Genomic DNA, 26,802 nt, shown 5'->3' on the forward strand with positions numbered 1-26,802 from the left:
CGAGCGGAATTGCTGGATTTACCGAGTTCCAGTTGAAGCAGGCTGATGAAAGACGTAATGTGGACGCGCTTTTGTCCCTCTTCCATGCGTCACATTAGCCTCTTTCATCACAAAAGTATCTCGGAAACGTGTCGTATTAATTTCGAAAATAAAGCTGCACATGACAAAATTGTGCAAACGACAAAATTGGTGCATGCGTTGCTCTAAACCTGATATTAAGCGTACTTAAATTGTCCTAAAGCTGTAACCGCGTCATTGCGTAATATTGAAAGAGATATTCAATATTGCGTAATGTTGAATGATAATTTCTGCTCTCTCTTGTACAAATCAAAATGTAAAGAAGAATAAAAAAAATAACCGCACGCGTTGTAATCTATAATAGTAGCTTTCGTTTTAATGGGATTATATGCGAAAACTGGTGCAATATTTTATTAAAAAGCAAATCCTACGTTAAATTCACGCAAGATCTGTTAATCAATGGCTGTTAATGCTGCATCCGTCCTGCACTAAAACGCGACCGATCGCAAAACCGCAATACTATGTTTGCAACGGCCGTTTATTGACGTCGTTTATATACGCAACTGACACAGCACTTGCATATACCGGTAATATGCAGTCTCGGTATCACGCGGGGACGACGGAATTAATCCATCTGTCGGATGTCGCGCTTAATTCCCTCCGGGCGTACTTTGACGGCTCGCTCTAGAACTCAACGAATCTGATTGAATCTGAAACACGTAGCTCGGAACATTAATTTCGATGGCAGTTAAAAGTGCATCTTGATTTCCGCATGAAAGTTCATTTGATCGGCAGCCGGCTACTTAACGCTGTAATGACTTACAATTAGATATGAAATCGATAGAATTTTAAACTCGACTAATACATGTATAATCTTTATTTCCTCTTTTGTCTATACTATTACTATAGAGTTGAGAATTGTTATCGAATATTATTCATAGTCAATAGATTTAGGGTAAAATACAATTCGTAAAATTTGTACTTGTGATATTGAAAATTAATTATGGCAATATTTTAATTATCTCCATATCACACTCAGGCAGTACAGACAAAATTCGGTAATTGACGTCACAGTCGGTTATGAGTTACGACACTTCAGGTCTCCATAATTAATTAGCAATTTGCGTTCTTTTTGGCCTCCTTGAGTTTCCTTTACGGCGGCGGTCTGAATAATCGAGTGGCTAACTTCGCCCAGCGCTAATATAGATCTTGTCGGTGGTGACCCGTGTGACGGAACCCCCTGGCATTATTCCGACCGGTAATAATCTCTCTTCGGCGAAGTTACGGCAAAGTTTCTCAACTCAATGCCGATTAAAAAGCATGCTCCGCCAGAAATACAATGGAGTTCTGCCAGTTGGTTTGCCGATCGCCGGCAAATAAGATTAATCGACGGTCGAGGATGCCGAGGGAAGGATCGAAATATCGAGGCCGATTAATTACTGGAAAAGTTCGCGCCATCCCTCTGCACCCGGTTACTCGAATAGTCTGCCGTTTTAATAGATTGCGTACACACGCGAAAGGAATTTGCTCCGATATTCCAATCTGCCGAAATCCCTCGTTTCCCCCTTTTTTCGACCGACTTGCCTTAATTGGGCCACGTTGTGCTTACTCGCGCCGCGCGAACTCGCCGGCGGGATTTACATTCAATACGCTCCGTGGTAGATTAAATTTACTCATGAAATGAATAAAATTCAGAAATCTGGGAGAACGTGAAAAATTTCACCTTCGCTTCGTTTGACGGAATAGAGTAGAGGAGTGTGGGCAAATTGTGATACGCTGAACAGTAGACGAAATGTACTATATGAAATATACATGTAACTTGGATGCATGTAAATTTTGCAAAGTATTTTGATTACAATTCGATATCAAATAGACAATGAACAAACGAGCAGTTGGGAGTAAATATATCATTACAAATCTACTCTTTTTATTCATCTCTACTCGAATTTATATAAACCATCGCCAGTATTTTAAAAACGCTTGCGTTCTTCGCAAAAAAGAATTTATGCATTGCACTGAAATATTGGAACAAAGTAAGAAAAATAAATTTGTTGTGGCACGATACTGCTTGACAAATTCCGTTTTCTTCCTTTTAATAGGGAATATCATAAAAATGCATTGCTGCTTAAATACTATATTATATGATTTTTTTTAAATTACTACAAAAATAAAAATTATTCAGGATTTTATTCGAATCTCAAATACTATTAAAATATATGGCGCTTCAAAGTGTTAAAGAAAAATGTTAATTTCAAAAAAATCTTTCAAATAATTATATTTCTTTGCCACGAACTATGTGTCCTTTGATTCGTCATTATCAAATCAAATGTTGGTCCTCATTTACTCACTGTCCAATATCATTATTACATAAATGTCACATGATATTATCCTATATTTAATTATATTTTACAATATCAATATGCGATATCACATCCTACCAATGTGCGCGCAATTATATTCAGTATCTAATTACTTTCCAACGCCATCGATATATATGATATGTATATCAGATTGCTATGCGAAGATTTATTTTATATAAATATTGGATAACTCTCTCTCTCTCTCTCTCTCTCTCTCTCTCTCTCTCTCTATCGTAACGACATTAATTTGTATCGCTTTAATTAAGAATTTGAGCAGGTCTTGCTATGTAAATTAGTGGTTAGAGTTTTAGATCATGCTTCTGACCTAATTCTGACCGAGTTTTTTCGTATTTAGCCAAACTAATCATCGAAGCTTTCATCAAATAAGAAATTCTCTTTCAAAAAACATGATAAATTGCGAAATTGACATACCAAGTTTCCACTGTGGTAGGATTAAATAAGAAAAGGTAATATATTACAAGCCATAAGTACTTCTTTATATCAAGGAGAAGTAAAAGTGACGGAAATTAGTATTTTTATCACTTTTTCTTACTATCTTGTCTCTTACAATACAATAAAACGTATGTCATTCATTATATACGACATTACCATATTTCTGAATGTAATTGTAGTATATTGAAACAAAGCATTTGCATAATACACATTGCTGTGTTTTTAATATTCAAGATGGAAAAGTATGAAATATCTCAGATCGTGTCAGACTTGACCTACATCATATTTTTTTCAATCAAACGTGTATAAAATTTACGAAGATTATTCTTACAGTTTAAATGACATAAATGGATTAATAAATATTCATAATGGCTATAATTTAAAAAGGAAATATCTCACAATTTATCTTTGATTGCGATTCTTAAGAACAGACTCTAATAAATTTAGAGACTCTAATATTTAAATGTATATTTCCGTCTAAATAGAAATAATTCATTTTGTTCTACATTTTTATTGTTGTATTAATTTAAAAAAAAAGACAGTTATATTTTTTGTTACTTAATTAGCATTTTAGTATTATATGTAATTAATTAGTAACTAATGAGTAAATGTTTTCTAACAATCATAATAGTAAATAAAAAAAAATTTATTAGAAATAAAGCAATTATTTAAAATACTTAAAAAAGTTTAATGTAATAATATATTTACAGTAAACGTATGACTAATATTAAGTCTTCGTATTTATTTGATTCGCAAAATTTTTCGTAATGTACAAGATCAAAAGTGACTTTTCAAACGAATCAACTTGAGATCTTTTGAAAACTGTTTTCTAATTAAAATTGTTATAGATAGGCTTTCGAGTGACTCTCAATATATACCCACTTGATATCAAGTTAAAATTTTTTTGTTTGAAAGAGGAAACACTCGTATCCCTCGGTTACCTGCCCGTCTATTTGACGTTTTAGCAATCAACGAGTGACCTTTTGGATGTAATGAAAGCGGTTTGATTTCCCCTGCAAGTTCTCCAATAAAACGTTACTCTTATGCGGAAGTATCGTTTATCGAAAAAATGGAATGTTTCATGGATCTCGCCCACTCACGTAGGATGCTCTAAAAAAATGTATGTACAATAATAGCAGCATTCCATCCCGTTGAGGGTGCTTGGAACGTGCTCTTTTTAATCTATATTTACTTATCGCGTATTCAATAAATGAACCAATAAATAATGATGAGATTTTCCACTTACATTTTTACCTGCTGTACAGATTTCAATACATAAAATATTATTAATTGTAATTTATTATAGAAAAATGCATAAAAATTTATTATGCATAAAAATATTGCTGTTGATTTATATCTACTTGACTGAGTTATCTGTAACAATATTGCTGCTACCAAAAGATAGTAATTGAGATATAACGATTTATCAAGTGAAAGCAGCGCGCATCGTTTTACAAGTGGTAAACTACCAGATATGGCATTTGATCGCGTATTTGTATATGGTATATCACATACGGTAATTAATAGCAAATACAAAATCATAATCAAAATTTTCAATTCTGCTTTGATCTTTTGATTGTATTTATTGGGAATAATTTGTTCTATTACTAATGATAAATATAAACCCTCCGCCCTAATACAAGTTAGAAGTTCAGATAAATTATAAAATCCTTGCTACAAAATCTTTAAATCAATAATAATAAATTAAATTCGACAAGTAACATTTTCGTAAAATTTATCTGTTTACTGATATATCAATTTTTTTTAATTAACGAAAACATACTACAATATACACATATATACACAATTGATAAAAATTAAATTTAAATTAAATTTAAATTAAATTAAATTACCTAAAATTGAAATTAATAAAAACATAATACAATATAATAAAACACATAGTACAATACGTCCGGCAAAAACCTAATATACTTTTCCACTATAGTTTCTTAATTTTTGTATCGTCATGTTGTTCATGGCATTCATGGCAACGTGCCATTATTAGCGATCTGTTGGACGTTTCTGATCAATTCGTTTAGCTTCGATGCATCTGTTCGATTGCATTGTTGCAACAATCGACGGGTGACCTTTTCGTTGTAAATGAAAGCCACACGAGAGTACGCGATTCCTCTCGAATCCTAACCGGGACGCAAATTGGCCACGTGACATTATGGCATTCCCCAAATGACTGTAACACGTTACGGCATTGCTCTCAGCCGTTACATGCATGCACACATAACGTCTCTCGTCCCTCCCCCATCATCCTGCGCGTCTCGATCTGCCGAACAATGCGCTCAGACCAATGATGAGCTTTCGGAGAACGCTTTCCATGCGTCATACTCGAGAACGTGCGCATGTCCCGTAAGTTTTTCATCGATATGATACCACGTATTCTGCAATCTAGGAAATGTAACCGTCTACTGCATCAATATACATATGTGATGTTCCTTCTCAATGATAATTAAAATAGTTGAACATTCGAATCAAAATTAATTATAATATAACAATGATTGCTTAAATTACATTCCATTTAGTAGCAAAATAATAAAATATTCCTACGTTATTTGTAAACTTTTTATATTATGCTTTCAAAACATAATATATTTTAATTGATTTTGAAACCAGATTTGTTATTAATTATAAAATGGTTAAAAAATCCAATTTTAAAAATTAGATTTAACTAAAATGCTAACTCGCAATTAAAAAATTAATTTTACGCAAATAAATATTTCTATAGCAAAATTATTCTTTTTTTAAAAAATAAAAGATTATTTAACAATTTTAATGTGCATCAAAATAATTGAATCTTGTTTTGCAGATATTAGCTTCACATAATTATTTATATATAAATTGAAAATGATTATAATAATTGCTAGTAAGACAAGTGAATAAAAAAAATTTTTTTAACATCTTATTAATTTTCACTACTAAGAAATAAATTTGTTAAATGTTTAATTTGCACAAGTTCTTTAAGTACAGGTTCTAACAAAAGTACCTTCATTATTCTAACGTTAATATAATATAATATGCTCATATTACTGTCGCATAGCCTAAAATTATGATATTCCAGCTACATATTCGTGTTTCGCCGACGTTACAAATGAGTCACGGGACTTGCGCGTAAACTCCCAGAAACAATCTACTTGATGGGGAATTTAATGCGGCAGCTAATGCAGCCGCCCGATTTGTTTGAACTTTTCGAGGAGTACGTATCCCGAGAAGAGACTGCGCACAGCTTTGCGAATAGTTTGAGGTGCTGCAGGATATATGCAGCGGAATGATATCCCTGGAGACGATTTCGTTACACCGTATCTACATCCAGCTGCAGTATAACTGGGGTGATGCGCCATCGTGGCGAGGACGAATTTGCGATTCATGTTCCCGCTGGGGTAACGGAGAATTCGAGCACGCCAATTCCCCGCGAAGTCATTCGGAAGGCTTCGCAACACCTATTGATTTGGAAATTACTCGGAATCCTGTTCGCACGTTTCTGCATTTTAAAGCAACGTCTAACGATCATGTACGCCCTCCGAGCACCACCGATTTGTATGTAGTACCGAGTCAATTGTGTCCTGTTTCGCCGTATTAAACAAACACTTGATTGGCAAACTATTAAATAGAAACTAATGTAATCTTACATTAATAACGTTAATAGAAATTAATAAAATCTTTTTAATATATAACTTTAATGATGAGTATGAGTAGTTTTAGTAAGTTTGTGTTAATTGGAAAGGCAAAAATTATAAATTTAAATTTACATTAAATATTATATATTAATTAGTTATAAATACTTAAACAAAATTAATTTAAACTTTAACCACACTAGCTAGAAGTGTCAAAACAAAGACAAAATTTTTTGTGGAAAAATGGAAAAAAATAGAGCAGTTGGGTTTCATTATAAAAATTGTACTTCTCTATCTTTATTATTTAAATTTTAGAGAAGTAATTTAAGAAATATAGTAATTATAATTTTATACTACAGTTCTGCCACGCAAAAATGTGTAAAGTACATTTGTACTCTACCAGTGTGTGGTTAAAAGTTAAATATAATATATTAATTTAAATAATAATACAAATATTCCGTATTGTAAAAAAATGTGATAAATTCTATAATTTGTGGTAATTTTAGAAAAATTTATGAAATAAAGTTACAGTGAAATAAACAAAAAACTGTTTGTATATACATATACGGAATTCTATATAAATATCCCATTGCATTACTTTATTTTCGATGCAATGTAATATTGTGCTATGTTTCATGCCACGCAAATAACTTGTTTACTTCTATGTGCTTTTTGTAAAACGATTTCATTGAAGTTGTTTTGTCTGCATTTCTTTTCCCCGCCCGCGCAAAATCCGAATTTACGATTATAAATTTTGTCAATTCCTTCTTTTCGACATTTGTGTATTCAAAAACAAAGTGGAAGTCGCCTCAGAAGCCTTTTAATATTTTACTGCTGTTAGAACGATCGTTAATATTTCTGGTACAGTTGGTTTAAAATCACTGACCTGAAAAGAATACCATCTTTCAACCACTCGCTCATGGTAATTTTATTAATTCCGCCATAAATGTTCCTGTGCTTTTTCGATGTCAAATGTTCTCTACATAAAAGCAAAAATTCGTACGTCAAGATAGCATTTGACTTTGATGTGTTAACAATAGTATTTTCTTTGACTATTTTGTTACTCGATATATCTATGGCCGTTGACTAGAATCGACATGTCTGTCGACAAATCTGTACTATGAATCCATCGTGAGATAAAATTTCTCTTCGACTGTTTCAAAACCCAAAAACAATTATAAACTCGTTGATTGGAATAAAAATTTCTCTGATAAATTACATTTCAATCGTGACAACTTCATTTTTCTATAATTTTAAATAAATACCGTTTATTTAAATTAAATTTTAATTTAAACGACTACTGCAATATAAAATTACGTATTAAATAAGAAAATTAAAAAAACTCAATACATAAGATAACTTAAATTGTTAATTATGAAATTAGTTTAAATCGTGAGATAAAAGAGTTCAACTATGATTTAGTAAGATATGCCTTCAAGTTCGTCGCGCGCACGAGTCTGAAGTAAATTATGTTCTATTTCGCGGTAACTCTATTTACGTTCCAACAATACTTTGCGTTACGCTAAGTGCGTTAAATTTCACGAGTATTTTCGTAATTTCTTGAATGGAAATTCACATAATTGCAGTTCATCTTCATGTAAGCCAATCTAACTTTATAGTAACATATATTTCTGTTACGCAGTCTCCATGATCCAAGTTAGTAGCTTTGTGGAACATTTAACTTTGAAATTGCAATATGCTCTAGTGCACATTGAATATTTTCGTCTCTCGTCGTCAATAGACAGCATATAAAGTACAATCAAATAATTTAAAAATCAAAATACCAAAGTATACAATTTTCCAATCTTTTAATCACATACTTTAATTCTGTTTTGCTACATTTCTTTAAACATATTTCTCTTTATTTGTTGGAAGAAATTATAGATACATTCTTTGATGAAAAATGTTGCGTACAAGTCTAAACTGTCGATCTTTGATCTTCCTAGAGTCATTTTAAAGCTTTCACCGCTTTAGAATTACCCGTGTAATGTACGAAATTGTACGAGTTTTTTCATAAAGATTTTATAACGGTGCAAAGATTGATGATCTGGACTTGTGTGTAACTTTTTGTTTATCAAAAAACGTATTTAAAAATTTCTTTCTCCTTTATAGCTTCCAAATATATTAATCCGCTTAAGAATATCATTCAAAGCGCAATTACCATTGACCCAACATTGCAATTACATGAATCTCACATAAAGAATAATAAACGAGATCAAGGTGGTTTTAATGCAAGTATCGACGGGCAAGATAGTTGAATGCACGTGTCGAGAGGAGATACCGGGTGCTCCTTTGTAGACGCAATCGAGCTGGGTAGCTGATTGAGGTGACCGCAATAGTCTGTGGCAGTGTTCAATTTGTCGGAGCAGGTAGTGAACATTCTCTTTGGCTACGTAAAATGTGTACAATCGCGGCTAAACCATATCGCAGGCAGGTCCTGAAACAATCCTCGGCATAGTTCCCTAATCAGCATCCAGAATATCTACAACATTGGCTAATAATGCGGTTGCGGAAACGTTATACATATACAACAAATTAATATTCGTTTAATTGAAACAAATACTGGGTTTCTAGTAATAATAATATCTAATTCATAATTAAATGTTAATAAATGCTTAATAATGGAAATCCGTATTAAGTTGTTATTTTCGCAAAATACAGGGATATATTATGGAATTACATTAGAAAAAAAAAGTATGAGAAAGAATTGGATAGAAAATCAATGATCGTTTATCAATGATCGGCGATTTATTAAGCGTATTTTCTTCAGAGTAATTTATGTTCCTTGAAATGTCCGTGAAGTCACGACAGATAAATAAGATTTTCAGTTGTTCTATTTCGCGCACTCGGACAATCCTTGCGAGCTGTTACATTGCGGTGAAACATTTTTCTCTCTCTTTCTCATTTTCGTTTAGTTACGGCAGCGGTAGACGGCAGCTTGTTAAAACCCCAAGTATTTGCTCCGAACTGCTCGAAAATTCCAGTGGAGGACTCGATGCCCAAGAAAAACAGAGTACGTTGGAACGGATCCAGATAATGGCGCACCGCGAGATTTGACAGTCATCGGGAAAAACGAAGCGCCATTACTTTTTGACGCAGAATAAAAATTCTTCCGGATTTGACTCACAATTACACTCCACGAAGCAGAATGAAACCGTTATTTAACTCCTTGTCCCGCGCATTTATGTTTCCTGTCAGATTTTCACATTATTTTTTCTATAAAATTAACAAGTTTCAAGCACAACAGCATAATTTTCAAAATACGCTGATAAAAAAACAACTTTAAATACAAAACAGAATACTATTGCTGCTATAAAATATAAAAATTTTATAGTCTCGTATAATTCCGCAATCCGACACCGCAGTTAAACTAACGACAGTGTTAGAAGATGAGGATACGGCTGTGATCGCGTGCAACTATGGTCCCATTAGCCTACAGAATCGAGAGCGAACGCTTGGAGAACGGCCGACAATGAAAAGTTTCAACGAGACGTTAAATTATGCAAGGGAATACGGTGAAGTAATGACCGCGTGGATTAACCTCGACCTTAGATAGAGCTTTGGACGGTGGTTTTTGAAAGGGGCGAGGTTAAACGATAAGATCCAATTATCGAGAAACAGTTTATCTCGCGGACAAACGAAAGGATAAGCCAGCGAGAAACTCAGAGCTCACTTTTCTCCACGGAATGGATCGGGACTCCAAAAACGTCCGATATATGCCGCGGAAGAAGAAAAGCCGATTGTTAACTCCGTTGATATATGACCGATTTAGAAAATCACCGAGCTAGCCAGATAAAAATAATTATCAGATTGCCATCGATAAATAGGTTGTATCTCGTAACAGCTTCGTAAAAAATTAAAGAAGATATTTTTATATAAACACATATTTTATTTATATAATATATAGACATATATGAATATTATTTCCAGTAAAATGTATTCTAGTAATGTATATTGAAAAAAAAAAATAGGAAAAATATTCTATCATAATATAAAATCATTCAGTATAATCTGTTTCGATATTATAAGATACTTATTGATTAATCTCTCCAACACTGGTTTGAAAATCGTCTTCCGCTTTATACCGTGGTATAAAGTTACCTTTCGTGATACAACGTTATATATTATTTCGTTGTTCCTACCGCTTCTCCTTCCTACACTTTCCTGATACAAGAATCGATATCCATGTATTGCCGTACGTTTCGAGGATATATCGAAGTTCATCTTCGGGTCTCCCATGGGACACAGGAATGCAGCTCCCATGCAGCACGGGAGGTAAGCATCTTTCGTGTAAGACGCCGCTCGTAATCAGGATAAGAACGCGGTTTGAACACGGGAAACTCCAAAGCCGATGTCTTACGTGACGAGGCTGATAATGTACAAAGCGGGCAAACGAGACCGGAAATTTCGTACGCGACGTAGTAAAAATGCTCGCAATATAGCAAACTAAGCGTTATATCAGGGACAGTTTCTTATCTTGTATGTCAAGAAGTCACGAGGATCGTTGCATGCACTCACTCGTTGCATATATGCGCGATATTTGTCTTTTGGATATTTCTCTTGACATACGGACACGGTGTAAAACAAGACTTCTCCCAAGAGAATTGCTTCTTATTTTCTGTATTTTCTAAAAGTTTTTATATTCTTTATATTTCATAAATTTGTATGCCTCTGTTTCCTGTTGAAAACAAATTTTTTTCTTTTTTATAATATATCTCTTCTTATAATCTTATAATTTGAAATACAATGCTAAAAATCATAACTAAAAAATATATTAAAAAATTATAAATACCAATTAACAAAAGCTCAACAACAAAATTTTATTTGTAATTATATTACCATTTTAGATATAGAATTTAAGTTTACTATACAAATTTGAATAGCAAATTTTTCACATTAAAAAACTTCAATTTATGCATTAATTACAAAGCATTGACATATTTATTAAAATTTTCTGGATTTTTGGGAAATATATTTCGGACATAAAAGTTTTAAATACATTTAATATAAAATAAATTCTGTTGACGAATACGATTTCATACATACTGCATATTGTAACATGAGAAAAGTAATTATAGTACATATCAATGTGTATTACTAAAGATCTTTTTGTTCGTGTTTTCAAAAGCGTATTAAATTTTTCGAATTTGTGCTGGTTTGTAATTTTTTTAAACTGGTTTTGACAAAATCAATTTCCTATTCAGTTTTCAGTAATAAATCGGTTACAACAATCTACGTTTTTATAAGAGAGTTGACGACTTTAATTGGTATATGACGAGTAAAAACATAACAAAACATTTTGGATTCAATTTGCATTGTAGCGTTAATTATTTATACATACATTGCATTTATATGATATATATCTGAAGAGATCCTCGAAAAATGTTTCAAGTTTTGTAAAAATGTTTTTGTGAAAAACAAAATATCATAAGTGAGGCGTAATACTAATATTTAAAAGTTATATAATAAAATGTCATTTAATATATAAAATAAATACTTTATTAAATATTTTGCTAAACAAACACCATGTTTTACTATGTTGTGTAATATATTTGCAAACGTTCGTAATATTCTTTTAAAAATGTCTTTCTCTCTTTCTCTTTTTATCTCTTTGTTCAGTACAATATGAGCAGAAAAATTTCTTATCATTTATAATGTTGCTCAACCATCTTCCAGTAGGCATTTTTTAATGCCACATCGTCCGTGAAAAAAGCTTCTCAAGAATTTATCATACTAAATTTGTAAGTTACTACAATATATGCAAATAGTTTAGCTTGTCAACAACGTCCAATTAATTAAATAACGCAGTTTGTATGCCGTTATTATGCAACTTGCGGACATTCTGAGCAATGAACGCCCTTTGTCTTCACGAATCTTGTTAAATACACATGCACTCTTCTGCAGCAATTTTTAATTGCGATATGAAACTGCATAATGAGGTCTAGCGCGTTAATTCGTTTTGCGTCGGGCAAATTTCAAACAAAATTCAAGCTTGTGTCTACTTCAAAAATAGAAAAATCTTATATGTTTATAATATTAACTCGAAAAATCTTATATATTTATAATATTAAAATTTGTTTTTCGCAATAATAAACATTTATACAACTATACATTATGTACAAAGTGTCCTAAATTCATCTTTATTTACATATCATTCATTCATTATTTATCCGTATTTGTTTTGGGGGATTTGAGGATTTGAAAGCTTTTTATTAATATAAAAATGTATTATCAAATTCTGTAAATGTTAAATAATTTTTTCGTGAAAATGATAATGTAAACCTGTATTATAAATATTATCTGATAAAAATTGTGTTTTTTCCGAAATAAATAAAATTTATTTAAATACATTTGAATAAGTTTAAATACATTTTGCAAGAGCTATTTAATATAATACTAACATTTAATTATTGTTACAGGACGAGAAGAACCAGTTGCTCATCACAAATCTCTGGCTCAAACTGGTAAGTCTCTGATCTTTCCGAAGCTTTCGATTCGAGGAAAATAAAACGAGTTGCAACGTCTCTCCAATTGATAGCTGCCACGTACATACACGAACGGAATTCGTGGGAGATACCTCAGTCATTTTTTAAAGGATCTTTACTGTTCAAGTTAATTGAGCGACTAGTCCTGATAGATTTGTTGTTGTTTCGGAGTAATCTAATTTATCGTGTTACACATCACCCGGTTTTATTCGACCGTTCCAAAAATTATTCTCGTAGAATTATAGTCCGGTCATGTAAATCGGGTTCTGATGTAAAAAGATATAAAAAAAATATCGTCATAAACTACATGACATACTCTAGTTACGTACGATGACACTTTATCATATACTCCGTGTTTATTTCGTTCTTATAAAATCGTTATGACATATGATTATAATGTTCCCCTCTTTTTTTTTTTAATCAACAGTTTTCGCGTGTAGCTTGATATTTCGCGCATGAAAGTATTGTTTGCAATTTAATCATTTGTGATTATCAATGTATTTCAAGATGTGCAATAGAAAAGAGTCGGAGTAACCAGGTAGCGTAACGAGGTCGAATCGGATTTTTATCGGGACCCGAACTATTAATAGAGAACGCCGCAACAGGTTACTCCCAGAGCATGGGAAGCGAGGGTGCGTCCTTATTAGGACTGCGACAGTGTTTTCTTTAAGAGAGAGAGAGAGAGAGAGCTCGGTTTTCGATCCACTCGCTTTCGACGTACGAAAGCGCTCGCCGTTGTTTATTTTTCTCGGCTTAATGGGACGGCTTATGCAAGCTCAATCCCGCACGGACTCATGCGAGCTTTGCAATGACCTAAATTCGAACACTGACGATTCTACCGACGATCGTTTTCAGCTGATTGACGGATTGCACCGCATCGGACATGCGGAGCCCTTCAGCGCTCCTGACAACTCCACAGTGACATCGATGGCGAAGGTCGTGATCGTTACGCTATTGATTGGTCCTAATCTCGCTGAGCGCGACCTTAATCTTTCGTTATTGTGAATTAATATTTCGGATTTTCTCGTCAACAAATCTTCTATTAAATTTATTATTTACAATTTTTAAAATAAAAAAGCCGAGCGCAAAACAAAGATGTAAAATCTAAGTTAGATTTAAGATTGATTCGCTATTGCAATCACAAGACTAGTTTTGACCTTATTTGATCTTTTTCAATCGCTTTATAACAATTTTACTGTATTTTAACTATTCTGACTATGACTTTCAACTATTACTACGTTAGCATTATTGTTTAACCTCGCTTTATCGTCTCAACTATTAACAACCTAATTGTAATAACATTGTTTGTTAATTGTGTGACAAACTACCAGAGCGGTTTGATCGATTATTCAACAATTATTGTATTTCTAATGGCAAGATATTATTAATCATTATATTACGTATTACCAGAACGGACGTACGGTTAATTCAACAATGTATTTCTAACAAGATTTTAAAATTATATAATGACACAAAGATAATAGCACCAGTCGTTCATTTGCACACAAAGAGATCTTAACTGTGGACATCGTTGCATGAGCTACGCTGAATTTCAATGTTTAAACAATTTGTGCATTGTTATGACGTTATAACGTAAGATGACTCTCAATTAAGTTGCTAATAATTAACATGATAAAACGCGGTTAAACAATAACGTTGACGTAGTAATAGTTGGAAGTTATTAAAATTATTATAAAGCGATTAAAAAAAGACCAAGTAAGGTCGAAGCTAGTCTCGTGATTGTGATAATGAATAAATCTCAAACTAAGATTAGATTAATTATTTACATCTTTTTTGGTGCTCATTCTTGGCCTTTTTATTTAAATTTTTATAATTGCATTACAATAACGAGCAAGATATTAATATTTTTTGTGTATTATTATCTCAGTACACGTTATTATTGTTGCAAAATGAACTCCTTAATCTTAACACATCACGTGTTCGTCATTTCTAGTAAAAATTTATATAACATGTCTTAACATAATTGTTATAGTTCCGTTTTCATATTCTTTTGCAGTATTATTTCACTGAGGCATCCGATAAGAAATGATAAGTGTAATATTTGCAATTTCGAGGCTACTATCGTGTCGAGGATATAGAAACGTCAGCTTTCTTCTGCCTCTATTTAATCTTTCCTTCGTGTCCTGTGACGGTCAATGCATACGGAAGTAACACGCAGCTGCATACGACTCAAAATGCCGATACGTTTGCAAATATAAATCATGTAGATATTCAAAGAACATTCGACATCCGTGAGTATCGATATGATGTTGTATATTTCTTGGTCGCTATCAGATGCACTTGTGTGCGAATGCAAGAAGAGAGCCAAAATTAAATCTATCTTCTAGGAAAGAACGACGTGCGCTTTACTTTTCCACATTCAAAATGCATAGATTGCATCTGCAATATCAAGAGAGAGAGAGAGAGAGAGGTAGCTGAACGCGCTTTATCTAGATCGGAAATAATAGAGGTCTATGAGAAAACGCTTCGTATTTTTTAAAAAACATAATAACTTTTCCTTTGGCATCAGCTTCGGAATAACGGGGATGCAAAGATCTCGAAATTTACCTGTCAACGTTAATTCGTTAATAATTTGTACGACATTGTATCCTAACGCAGTCCGCATAAATGTGTTGTAAACACATTCGACGCCCACAATTACGGCCGTCAGAAATTATTAACTTAAACCGTGCGAATAGTTTATTAAATCATGCGCAGCATGCAATATTCCAATTCTGGACCAAAAGGTTAAAGTGTCACGTGGTGCATGCGGTACTATTTACCTTTTTACTCGCATCTAAATTGGAAAAATATAAGACTGCGATTGTAAAAGATTCGTGTTTGTACATCAGATGCGATTATCTCTTCCATACGTTCGCCCTCAAAGCATTTTTGATCCACGTTTTCAGTCCGATGGATCGATGTTTTACTAATATTTGAATTACAAACTGGATGATGAATCAATTTGATTCGTGGCCAGTACTTTACATTGGTATGTTGCAAATAAAACTCACACGCTACTTTTGTATAATACCAATAACATAAATTCAATTTATCTTCCCATCTAATGTTTTCTATATGAATATTATTGTAACTTGGAACCATTTTCACTCTATTATTAGTAATTTAATAGTATGTTATTGCTCATAATTGCCGGCAGATAATTGCAAAATATCCAGATATTACAAAATTGGAGCATATATTATATATTTCCGCGGTTGCATTATCTGTTTTTACACTGCCTCTCGTACCGAACTGTCGATGTATATATCTTCACATCAAACGCACGTCACTTTGTCATTCTGTCTTACTGACTGAGCGACGGGATGATCGATGGTAAAAATTTATGTAAAAACGGAAAAACGCGGAGAAACCCGGCGCGACGAGACGGCGCTGTCGAGTTTCGTAACTTCGGTCTCAGCGTCTCTCCCACGCGCAAGGGACCCGGGAAGAAAATGCATTTACATAATTTTCACCGTGGCTGTTGGAACAGAAAATGCAACTAGCGTAACGATAAGACGGACCATCAGTAAGAGCACGCGTGAAGTACGTATTGCGAGCGCAACACGTACAAGCTGCATCGTAATCTGCACGCTCGCGCACGGCTATCCCGAGGCGTCTGGCAATTTCTTCCAATGGATGGGTGATAGTTGCGCGCTAGACCGGCGGAATGGCTGCCCAGGGATTCCATGGACTATCGGATAATGGAGATACCGTGTTCGGATCATTTAGGTATCCTCCTTTGTGGACGATATAGTGTATTAGGGAAACCGAGCACCCGCTACACGATAACCGTTGGCGCACTACGTGAAATCTTTCGCAGATCCTAAAGAGAAGCCTCCTCATGTGCACTGAATTGCATCCAAGTTACTTTAACGATTGGTTACGATTGCTGACGCGTCGTTTCTCCGAGTCTCTCGTGTCTCTTCGATTGACGCGCGCATTTTTTAATGCCCGTTTGATGTTTATATTACCATGTTTATACAAGCAATTCTTTACACACGTGTCAGACAGGCTTCGCGAGTTCCATTACTGCTGTGAAGACGATAAATCACACGAGGTGAAAATAATGTATAGTTGCGCATAGGGTTCCCAGGCGGTAGTGTGTGCTTTACTACGTGCTAAGAGTGGAAACCAGTGCAACTTGGGCGACATAAAATATAAAACTCCGCGCCAAGAACGATGTATTACATGTAGGGGCATCAGTATACGAATCACATCTGAAGCGTGACTAATGCGACTTCTCGATGTTAGTACACGTGTAAAAAAAAAAAAAGAGAAGAAAAACGATCATATTTAACTTCCATCAAAAAACAACCGTAATTCAGAAATTAACATCTGAAACGAGCAGCTTTAATTTGAATTCATGCCGTACATTTGCTGAGTATTTTAATACGCCATTGGCAATAACTTCGAAAGATTCTCCTAACTCTAAGAGATTTATTGCTTTTGATCTCTTTAACGTTGTGTCGTAAGATAATCTTTCGTCATCGATAGAACGATTTTAAAACGACAAATCTAGCATCTATTCAAAGCAGACAAATTTCCACTTCGCGTGAGAAAATCGACAGTCGTGGCGAGGAAGTTTTCTACACCGATGTAACTCTTTGGACGACTCTAGGAAAAAGAGCATTCGAGCAAGGAGAACACTAGCGAGGACACTAGCGAGTCTCTGTAAGCTTTAATGGGCCAACCGGTATTATGAGCAAAGTCGGAATCTCTCTCCTCCCATTCGTAGCGAGAGCGATTTCTTTTTTCCTTTTCCGCCTCGTGTACCGCATCTTTTCATCCTCCATCTTCCGCACCCGACAGTCCCTCCACTTCGTACATGCACTTAGGCGAGTTCATTCACTCGACACAACCCGCTTGGGAACCGCGAATGTGGAAAGAAATAAATTCACACATATGTAAATCGCGGAGACACGCAAAAGTTCGGACGACTCTATAAGTCGAGTTTTATTTTCGAATTAATCGCGGAAACAATATTATACTCTTTTCGATTCTCTTTGTTTCAAACGAAAGCAGATTCCATCAAAATGGCGGTATATGTTTGGCTTAGCTTTGTAAGCGGACTCGATATCCCTATATTTGCTTTTTGTATCAAATATTTGAAATTGGAAAATTGGAATTGAAATTGAAAAAAAAATGTCTTTGCCCAACGATGTGCACCTTTGTGCATTTTCATCTTCAATTGTAGAACCAAATAATTTTTAAATTTTATCTAAAACTTTCTGGCAAATGATTGCAAAAAGAACAGGGCGGAGGCAACAGCTTGCATTTCGCGCATTTCGTTTGCAACTGATCTTTTTAGGCCCAAAACTTTTAACGACGAATTTCAAATAGAGATTAAAAAGATACACGAAAAAAAGAAAACTCACGATAAGGTTTCGATTAAAGTTCGATTTAGCGATTAACAAGTACTCCACACCTGAAAGTTTAGATCGTAAATAATCCAGCTGTGCTATTTATCGAGAGGAAAGTTTCAAGTATCTTAATTAAACGCGCTAAATTATACTACTCCCTTTTTGCGTGCATTAATTACGAGGACTCTCGATTTGAAGTAGCGTTATTTATCTATTAGATATAATTGTTTAATTAAGTGTAGAGTAAGAGATGAAGCGATCAACCGATATCAATTTTACGCCGATTTAATTTCCAACGCTTGCGCGATACCTTACCTTTCCTTTTTAACGCGGACAAGAACTCGTTCATGAAAGATCTCGCAATGGGCGGTATCGTTGCGAGAAGGCTGTATCGGAAAGAGAATAAACGCGGTGTGAAAGAGTGCCGGTACAATATGCGGAGCGCTTTCAATAGCTCTCACGTACTGATTAGAAATAGATTCTTCTTACCATGCAACTGCCGAGCATACTCTCGCAACGAAGTCACAATATTCTTGCGACGCTATTTACGAACCGTTGAGATAGAAAGGTCCTGACTATATATCTAAAAAAGAATGTCAATACCATCTGGATCGTTTCAATTCGGCATTTTATGAATTGCAGACTGCCGTCACGTATCGACTTTTGCCAGTGCCTTAATCAATATCATGACATATCTCCGCAAAATTAATTGCAGAGCTTACGGTATCGGGGCACCGCTTTAATTACGCTTTTTTTACTGCGTTCCTTCATACCGATAGAAAAAAAAATGATTCAGTATTAAAAGGTACGCGCCTATTATTAAATTATTAATTAGGTCGCTGTAAAATTCACCGCAAATTCGAGTGCTCCCGCTCGCTTTTGAAGCTTGGAAATAAAAGAAGCATTACGAATCATATCTTCAAGAACCATAATTAAATTTAACCAAAAAGATAATTGAAACTTTAAAGAAAATTTTTTCAAATTAGGGGAGATTTACTGAATATATACCGGTCTTTTAAAACGTACCCCTTCAATATTTTATATTAGTATTTAATATAACATCAAGCTACAGTATCGAACTTTGATTTGTAAATATTCAAAATTGAATTTCAAAATAGAGCATCAATACAAAATAATAAAAAATAATTGAAGTAGTACGTATTGAATTTTTCCGTATATATTATATAAAAATAAAACATTAAAAAAATCTAAGACAAAAATCTGTTTAGATTTTGTAAAAAAAAACTTGAAAATAATATTAATGCTTACGATATAGTAATAATATAAAGCTGCATATTTTTTTTATTTATAAAAATCAACTTGTAGTGGCAATTATTTACTAAGACTATTAATATTTATCCGAGACTGAATATACGTATAAAATTCCGAGACAGTCACGTAGGAAATTTTATAAGAGATGTAGAAATCAAGGAGTATCTCCTCTAAATACGAAAATCTTGAGCTGAGCTTTATGCATCTCTTCCTCTTTGTACCGCGAATAGTAGGTGTAACAGGATCTGTGCCTAAAAGGATTACGACTGAATGAAGATCAAAGATATGGATCCGGAAAGTTTAATGGTTAGATTGTCTTTTAAATGAAAGATTAAAGCTCCGTTACCTATTTCATGTCTTCCCCCCTCCCCCGAAGTGCTTTGAAATTCCAATATTCAATTTGATTTGTTAAATCTCGCTTTAGAAAATCTAATTTACAAAATCCTATTCATAATCTTATGTGTATGGTGCAGGAAACATTTAAAGAGAATCAGGGAATACACCCCAGTATATACAGAATATATAAAATATATAAATCAAAACAATAAAATTGTAAGATATTTGTAAAATTATATTATCGCGCAAAATATATATTGCAGATCGCCTAAAATAAACTTAATATTATCACATTATTCACTGACCGCATTTAATTTATATTTACTACATGCAATCGCGTATATTTTCTATAACTTCCTTTAAAACGTTAGTTCTTTTATCACTTTATTTTCCCAAAATGTAAAACAAAAGGAATTACTAACTAATAACTCATTCTTCCCATCATTAACAATTAACTATACCTGCATCGATGAGAATACGATCTCTTAGCGCAGATATTTCCACACTTGTACAATGGATATGCGCATACGTTTTCTCAAATTCCTGTATAAATCTACCGTAGCTGGAAACGACGCTTCGTTTCTATTTCTCCGACACAAGCTTTGAACACACCGGAGCGACCAACGAGCGGAATATTTGCCAAAGTCGGAGGGTACGCCCGACTGTAATGTTCCAGCTATCCTATATCCCACGCGAACAATTTCAATTATCTTTTGTGCGGAATTCGCGAGTAACAATCTGGGAAAGTCCAAGGAAAAACGCTGCGGGCAAAAACATAAAGGACCAACTCTCTGAAAAGGACTAACAATTTTTTAATCGAAAACGTTGAAGATAAGTAATCTTTCTCTTTTTTACCTACTGCACTATATCAAATTAAAATACCTTTTCAGCGCTACATATTAACTTAGTTTTTCAAAAAGTACTTTTCAAGATAAAAGAAATAACTTTTATATTAAAAGAAACACGCGTTTGTATTTATTAACAGTGCAAAATAGAGGATGAAAAGTTTTTACTTCTTTTTACAATATAAATATAATATGATTGCACAACTGCTCGAAATACCTATTATATCAATCCAATACACGTTCGATTATATTCAATTGGGCCGATTTGTGAATTTAATGCGCATATTTGCTCATGCGAGACGTGAGATTGCGACGAGCATATTTAAAATATTCATTAATTTAAATCAAAATATTTAAAATATGCGAAAAGAAGAAACTGATTGATATTTTATGTCTTTTTTAATGAAAACTTAAACCTACCGCACATAAAGTTTTTTAACGTTCATGGAACGTTTTTGCATTGCGAAAAATTTAAGATTGTCAGTGTAGTACAAAAATTGTCAAAAAATGTGACAAATTTTTTGGTAAACTCTCCAATCCTGACATAATTTTTCAAGAATATTCTTTCCAACTTCTTCTACTTATATTTTTCCAAAATATATACGCAATAGAGAACAAATTAGCTAATTTTTCGAGAGTTAGGTTGCTTCTTCGAAGGGCTCTCGTTAAAAGCTCGCAATGCAACGGCATATTTTATGCGAGATATGAATTATTTAGATTCCACGTAACACCGTGGCTGTGAATAAATTAAGTCCATAACGATGTAGTTGTTCATAAATATTTTCTTAGAGTATTTAAAAGTCTCAGCAACTGCGCAAAATTTGTTTATTATGAATCTTCTAAATCAAACATCCTTTCAATTAAGTTACAAAATACAATAAAAGTATCAATTTATCAAAAATAATATTTTTACAAATACAAATTTCTAAAAAAGATATTTTAGAATCAGATTTTGCTTGACATACTATCTCAATTAACATTTACACCCTAGAAAATCTACAGTTAGGAATTTTGTTGAAAGCAACCGGATAATTAAAAATTAAGATAGATTATGTTCCTAACAATATTATTTACATTTCATTATTTCATTCTTTTACTTACTAATGAGATAGGTTTTAATGAAATAAAGAAAATTTTATTCTACATAAATATCTGAAATAATTCATTAACAGACCCGCCGAAATAAATGAAGTTTATTTTTGTTTCTGTAAGCTTTTTCTTGCACCGCGCCGTGTAACGAACTGAGGATTAAAGAAAAAGATATCAAACAAAATGCGAGTCAAGAAAGATAATTAATCCTGAACGCACGTTATTGCAAAATACAAAATACAAACCTCGTAATGGAAAGTCGTTTCTAACCAAGCCGCTGAATTTTTCTCAATGAAGTTATAAGCTTTTCTCATTTTGCTGAACCCATTCATTATGTACTTATTTATGGAGTCAACGAATTGGAATAAAATTTCAATTCGCGACCTGTTCGCGGCTCCAGAAAAATTCGCAATTCGAGTTTATAAAATCAATGTTATTGTTACCATTAAAAGAAAACATCTTCGTTAAAAAAGGAAATAACAAAACAGCCTAACTACAATACGAATATAAGCAGTCTCTTTATACGTATAGAGTATATCAAAGACATTCTGTTGAAATAGTTGTTTAAATATGCGCTAGCAATCATAATAATCCCTTTAATGTTAATGCGGACACGAATCTGAAATTTACACATGTGAAAACACACGTATCTGAAATTTACACGTGTATCATGCGGATCCTGAGATAGAAACGTTGATTACAGTGTTATCGCCGTGGTTATAGTTACATGCGGTCCGGGTTACTATCACGGATCCACCTTGCGTGTCCACTGGTGCAAGAAGGGGTTCCTTACACCAACGTGTGCCAACGTTTTCCGATAAATTCAGGTCGCTTGAGTAATCGAGGATGCATTAACTGGCTCTCGTCGAAAATTGAGTTACACCACTAGCTGCTGGTACTTCTCTGATCAAAGAGCACGAGTGTGTTATAAGCCGTGGGTGTAAAATCTCGCTGGCTTTAGTACAAACTCACATTGTCACGCCGTACGATGGATGCCCATAATTTGTCAGAGATCTCTGATTATCCTCATACATCAGAACCATCATCGTATACATGTATCTGCTCGCGTGGCGAGATAAATACAATGTAAGAAGCGAGATTTTCCATGGCACGAACGCGGAAGGGAGCGAGGAAGTTGGCATTTAACTCCCGTCGAAGAATTATAACGAGGAGAAATTCAGGTGGCTCTCTCTCGGACTATCCGATTTCCAAGGCCGTGGGCCAAATAGGACAGAAGCCATTCGATTCGAGCAAATTCCGCAGCCATTCGTCAAGGTCTAGCACTGACAGGCTGTAAACTCGGAGCGTGAAGCGCTCGATCTTCACGTGCCAAGCTCGATTTCACTTTAGCGTGCTTTATATTGGTCCCGAGTTACTCAGCGCTTTTATGAATCTCCATTTACTTCTCTCTCTCTCTCTCTCTCTCTCTCTCGTTTGCGTCTTTCGCGCTCGTTTGCGCGTGTGGGTAAGACCGTTCGTGTGCGCACACGCTAAGACTCTATCTCTCTTTCTCTTTTTGCGCGCATTTGCAGAGTGAATCTTTCATCTTGATTGCTTTGAATAACCGCTTCGTTGTTTGCGTGCGATCGAAGCTTTTTGCAAGCGTACGCGATGCGGGCGGCGATGTAAAAAGAATCTAATAAAGTTTCTTCTTTGCTCGTGCTCTGATGGCATGAGTTGCGCGGGACATGTAGATACTTTGACGGGTTTTGTAGCATTAACTATGCGGGAACGATGAATCATGTAACTTTGCGGGTAGTAGTTTAAAATACAGTTAAATTAGATAATATAACTATTATGACGGAGTCACTGTGTTTCCCCAGAAATAAATGATATCAAAATTTATGTTAATAATATAAAGAAATTTTAATAATTATTTTCATTATTTTCTGTCACAAAGAAATAAATTGTGCAGAATATGAAATAATCACATAAAAATTTATTTAAATAATTAGCAAAAGAAGAATTTTGTCAATCAATTCTTTCTCTCTAAATTTTTGAAAACGTATATTCATAAACATATCAGTCAATTCTCTATTCGATAGATATAAGACAAAGATCTTGGCGGAAATATCATTTATACATAAAACGGCATGATAAATCGTTTATAATGATAAATAATATATATTTCAAGAAAGCGTCTTTGGTATAGACTTCTTCAGCAATCATCACCTATTATACGGATCAAATTATCAAGCCTGTTTTTCTTTTATACGAATGAATTGCGCTTTACATTAGGAAGTATGAAAAGATTGGATGAGACGGATGTTGTGGGGAGCCATTGTAAGACGGACTCTGGCGAAAATCCTGCGGATAATGCGAAACTTTGGCCGACCCAGTTCCATTCGAGTTGATCGCGATTAATGGGCGCACCCTGTACGCCCCGTGCATCTGTACGCGTTATGCGCTAAGGCGAATGGCGTATTTACCATTGGGGTAAATATACGATACGTGCGCCGCGAACGTGATTAAGGTAGTGCCGCGATAGCGCAGCCTTCTCCGAGCCCTGCACGTTACGTTCGTAAATACACTTTTCTGTTTGTCGGTCTAATTTAACCGCGAAGCGGGAAACAGAAGAGAAAGAAAGTTGCAAAAGCACAGGATTGGCAACACCGCGAACGATAAGTTCGCCAACGTTGCTAATCTCGGGGAACAATGACGAAAAGAATTAACTCTAAAAAGGAGATCAGTACGCGTACAGGGAAGAAGAAACTCGCATGCATAAAGGTTAATCTTCGCAATACGACGCTGGCAAATGCGTAATTCACATTACCGCTTTTTTCCTTTTTGTTTCTCTTTTTTATTGTTGTATTGCCTTTGTCTCTCGCCATTTCGTCTCCTCGTCGCAAAGCTTTGCTTCCCGTTTTTTATTCCACGTTCTTCGTGCTCCTAACAACAATAAAGCGACTTTCTCATACTCCTATACAGGAGTTTAATTAAGTAGCAACGAAAGGCAGTTGTGGTACACAGCGCGTTTCACATATTAAAATTAAAATAGAGCCTCGATGCCTCTTAATTACCTGTGACCCTTTAGCCCGCTCGAATTACTGGAATGGTAGGCGCCGTAATAACGACGCCAACAATTAAAAATGGTCAAGTCTCAAAAAAGAAATAAAGCGATCGGACCGCGTGTTTCTTAAATGTAAATAATGGTTAGCTAACAATTTCATCGCATAATTAATTAGCAACGTTTAATGAAACTTTGCGGTTCCTACAACGCAGCGTTTTATTAATGCGTTATAAACATGAAATACTACCGTGACTACATTATTTATTGGGTAACCTTGATGATCACATGATAAACGAGTGCCATTAGCGTCAGTAAATTATAACGTCATTGAAAAATGTCTGTACAAGTTGGGATAAAGATGTTTCGTGTGTGGCATGCTTTTTGTTTTATGATATTCTCTTGTCGCTTCGTCCCCGTGCATAACTTCAATATAATTTTTATCTGCTCCTCACTTTACCACCCTATTTGCATCTCATTGCATTCCTTTTAGAATATATATTTTCTGCTACTACTTTCTTATATATTATTATTTCTCATCTTAATATCCTGTTACTTATCTGCTTTTATGGTAGAAAATTTTATTTATATTTCATTTATATTTAGTTATTAATTTTGTGAACAGGAAAACGTATACTCTTCATTTATAATAAAATGTATATTACATCAAATAGTATTATTTTATATATTTTAGAGTAAAAGAATATAATATTTGACGTAGTTCTTATATTTTTACTACTTAAATTATATACATACATATATACATATATATATATATATATATATATATATATATAAAATTTAACATGTTTAGTTTTGCTGGTAAATTTCTTAAGTTTCGAAATATAAAATGTACTTTACTTTTCCTTTCTCTTTCGCCTTGTGTATGTGTTTCTAAAGAGAAAATTAAGATAACATTAAAGAGATAATGGTAGTCGATCGTAGTCCACTACGAAGTTTCGTGCTCGAGGGAAGAGCGAACTTAGCGCTTCGTTTGACAAGCGTGGCTTGAATTTCAGCGTCTCGTTAAATTAAATCCACGTCTAAGGGGGAATCTCGATGGATAGGCAAGGGCATCGAATAAAAGAGTCTTCGTTTCCCCGGGGACGACTCCGCGCCGAAATGGTTGTGCGATGGTTGTCGTCGGTCACGACAATCATCCGATAGCAGAATATGATGACGCACGGACGGCCCCTTGTGCTTTACCCTCTTGTCGTTTCTAATCCCGTCGTGATCAAATATAATGATCAGATATAATAAATAATCATAAATAATTATGATTACGAGCATCGAGTTATTTATGCGATCAAAGAAGACGAGATTTTATTAGGCTTATACATATATATTAAAAAAAGAACTGTATATATTTCCCATATATTTTACCCTGTATTATAAAAGTGGAGCAAAATCAAAGACACGGTCTCTGTATTCTCCATATTTTTGATTCAATATATATATATGTATGTATATAAGTTATACGGTTAAGTGTTAGACAAACAAGGTACAAAGACAGCTAAAATAGAACTTCTGCAAAGGATAAAAAAACCGGTACATTTATTTAAAAAGCTTTCTCAAACTGCTATCACTATAGAATGTGTAGCTTTTCTCGTAGTACTTTTATTATTTTTTTCGTTACCGATCTAGGGCATGGTCTGTTGCAGCGTAAAGAAAACTCATAGCAATCTTTTTGATAAAAATGCCGTGATACGAACTCATGTTAGATACGAAGTGGAATTTACGCATCTCAACAATGTTGTTTTGCGACGTAATGCTCTCTTTCATCATCTTTTGCTGTTCGCCTTTTGTATAAGGTTCGAAAGACGCCGTAATTGCGTCCTTCGTAAAGAAAATGAAAACTTACTATTAGTTGGTAAACCCACGATCCGTCTTTCTCTTAAGAGCACTACAAAACAAAATACTTGAACAGGATGATAGTTTCGGTAAATTGAAT

At 34.1% G+C, this 26,802-nt stretch overlaps 1 protein-coding gene and 1 long non-coding RNA gene across 5 annotated transcripts in view; one reads left to right on the plus strand and one right to left on the minus strand.

Moving 5' to 3' along the window:
• LOC105194564 (neuronal acetylcholine receptor subunit alpha-7) overlaps nucleotides 1–26,802 on the plus strand; it is a 197,586-nt gene that overhangs the window by 114,585 nt on the left and 56,199 nt on the right. Inside the window, 1 exon segment of the mRNA XM_011159543.3 lies at nucleotides 12,874–12,918. Coding sequence (XP_011157845.2) covers nucleotides 12,874–12,918 — 45 coding nt within the window.
• The window catches only part of LOC113003970, an 82,311-nt gene that overhangs the window by 28,215 nt on the left and 27,294 nt on the right, over nucleotides 1–26,802 (minus strand). The gene's annotated exons all lie outside the window — the stretch shown is intronic.

Source organism: Solenopsis invicta, chromosome 2 (genome assembly GCF_016802725.1).
Source record: "Solenopsis invicta isolate M01_SB chromosome 2, UNIL_Sinv_3.0, whole genome shotgun sequence".
In the NCBI taxonomy this organism is placed as follows: Eukaryota; Metazoa; Arthropoda; class Insecta; order Hymenoptera; family Formicidae; genus Solenopsis; species Solenopsis invicta.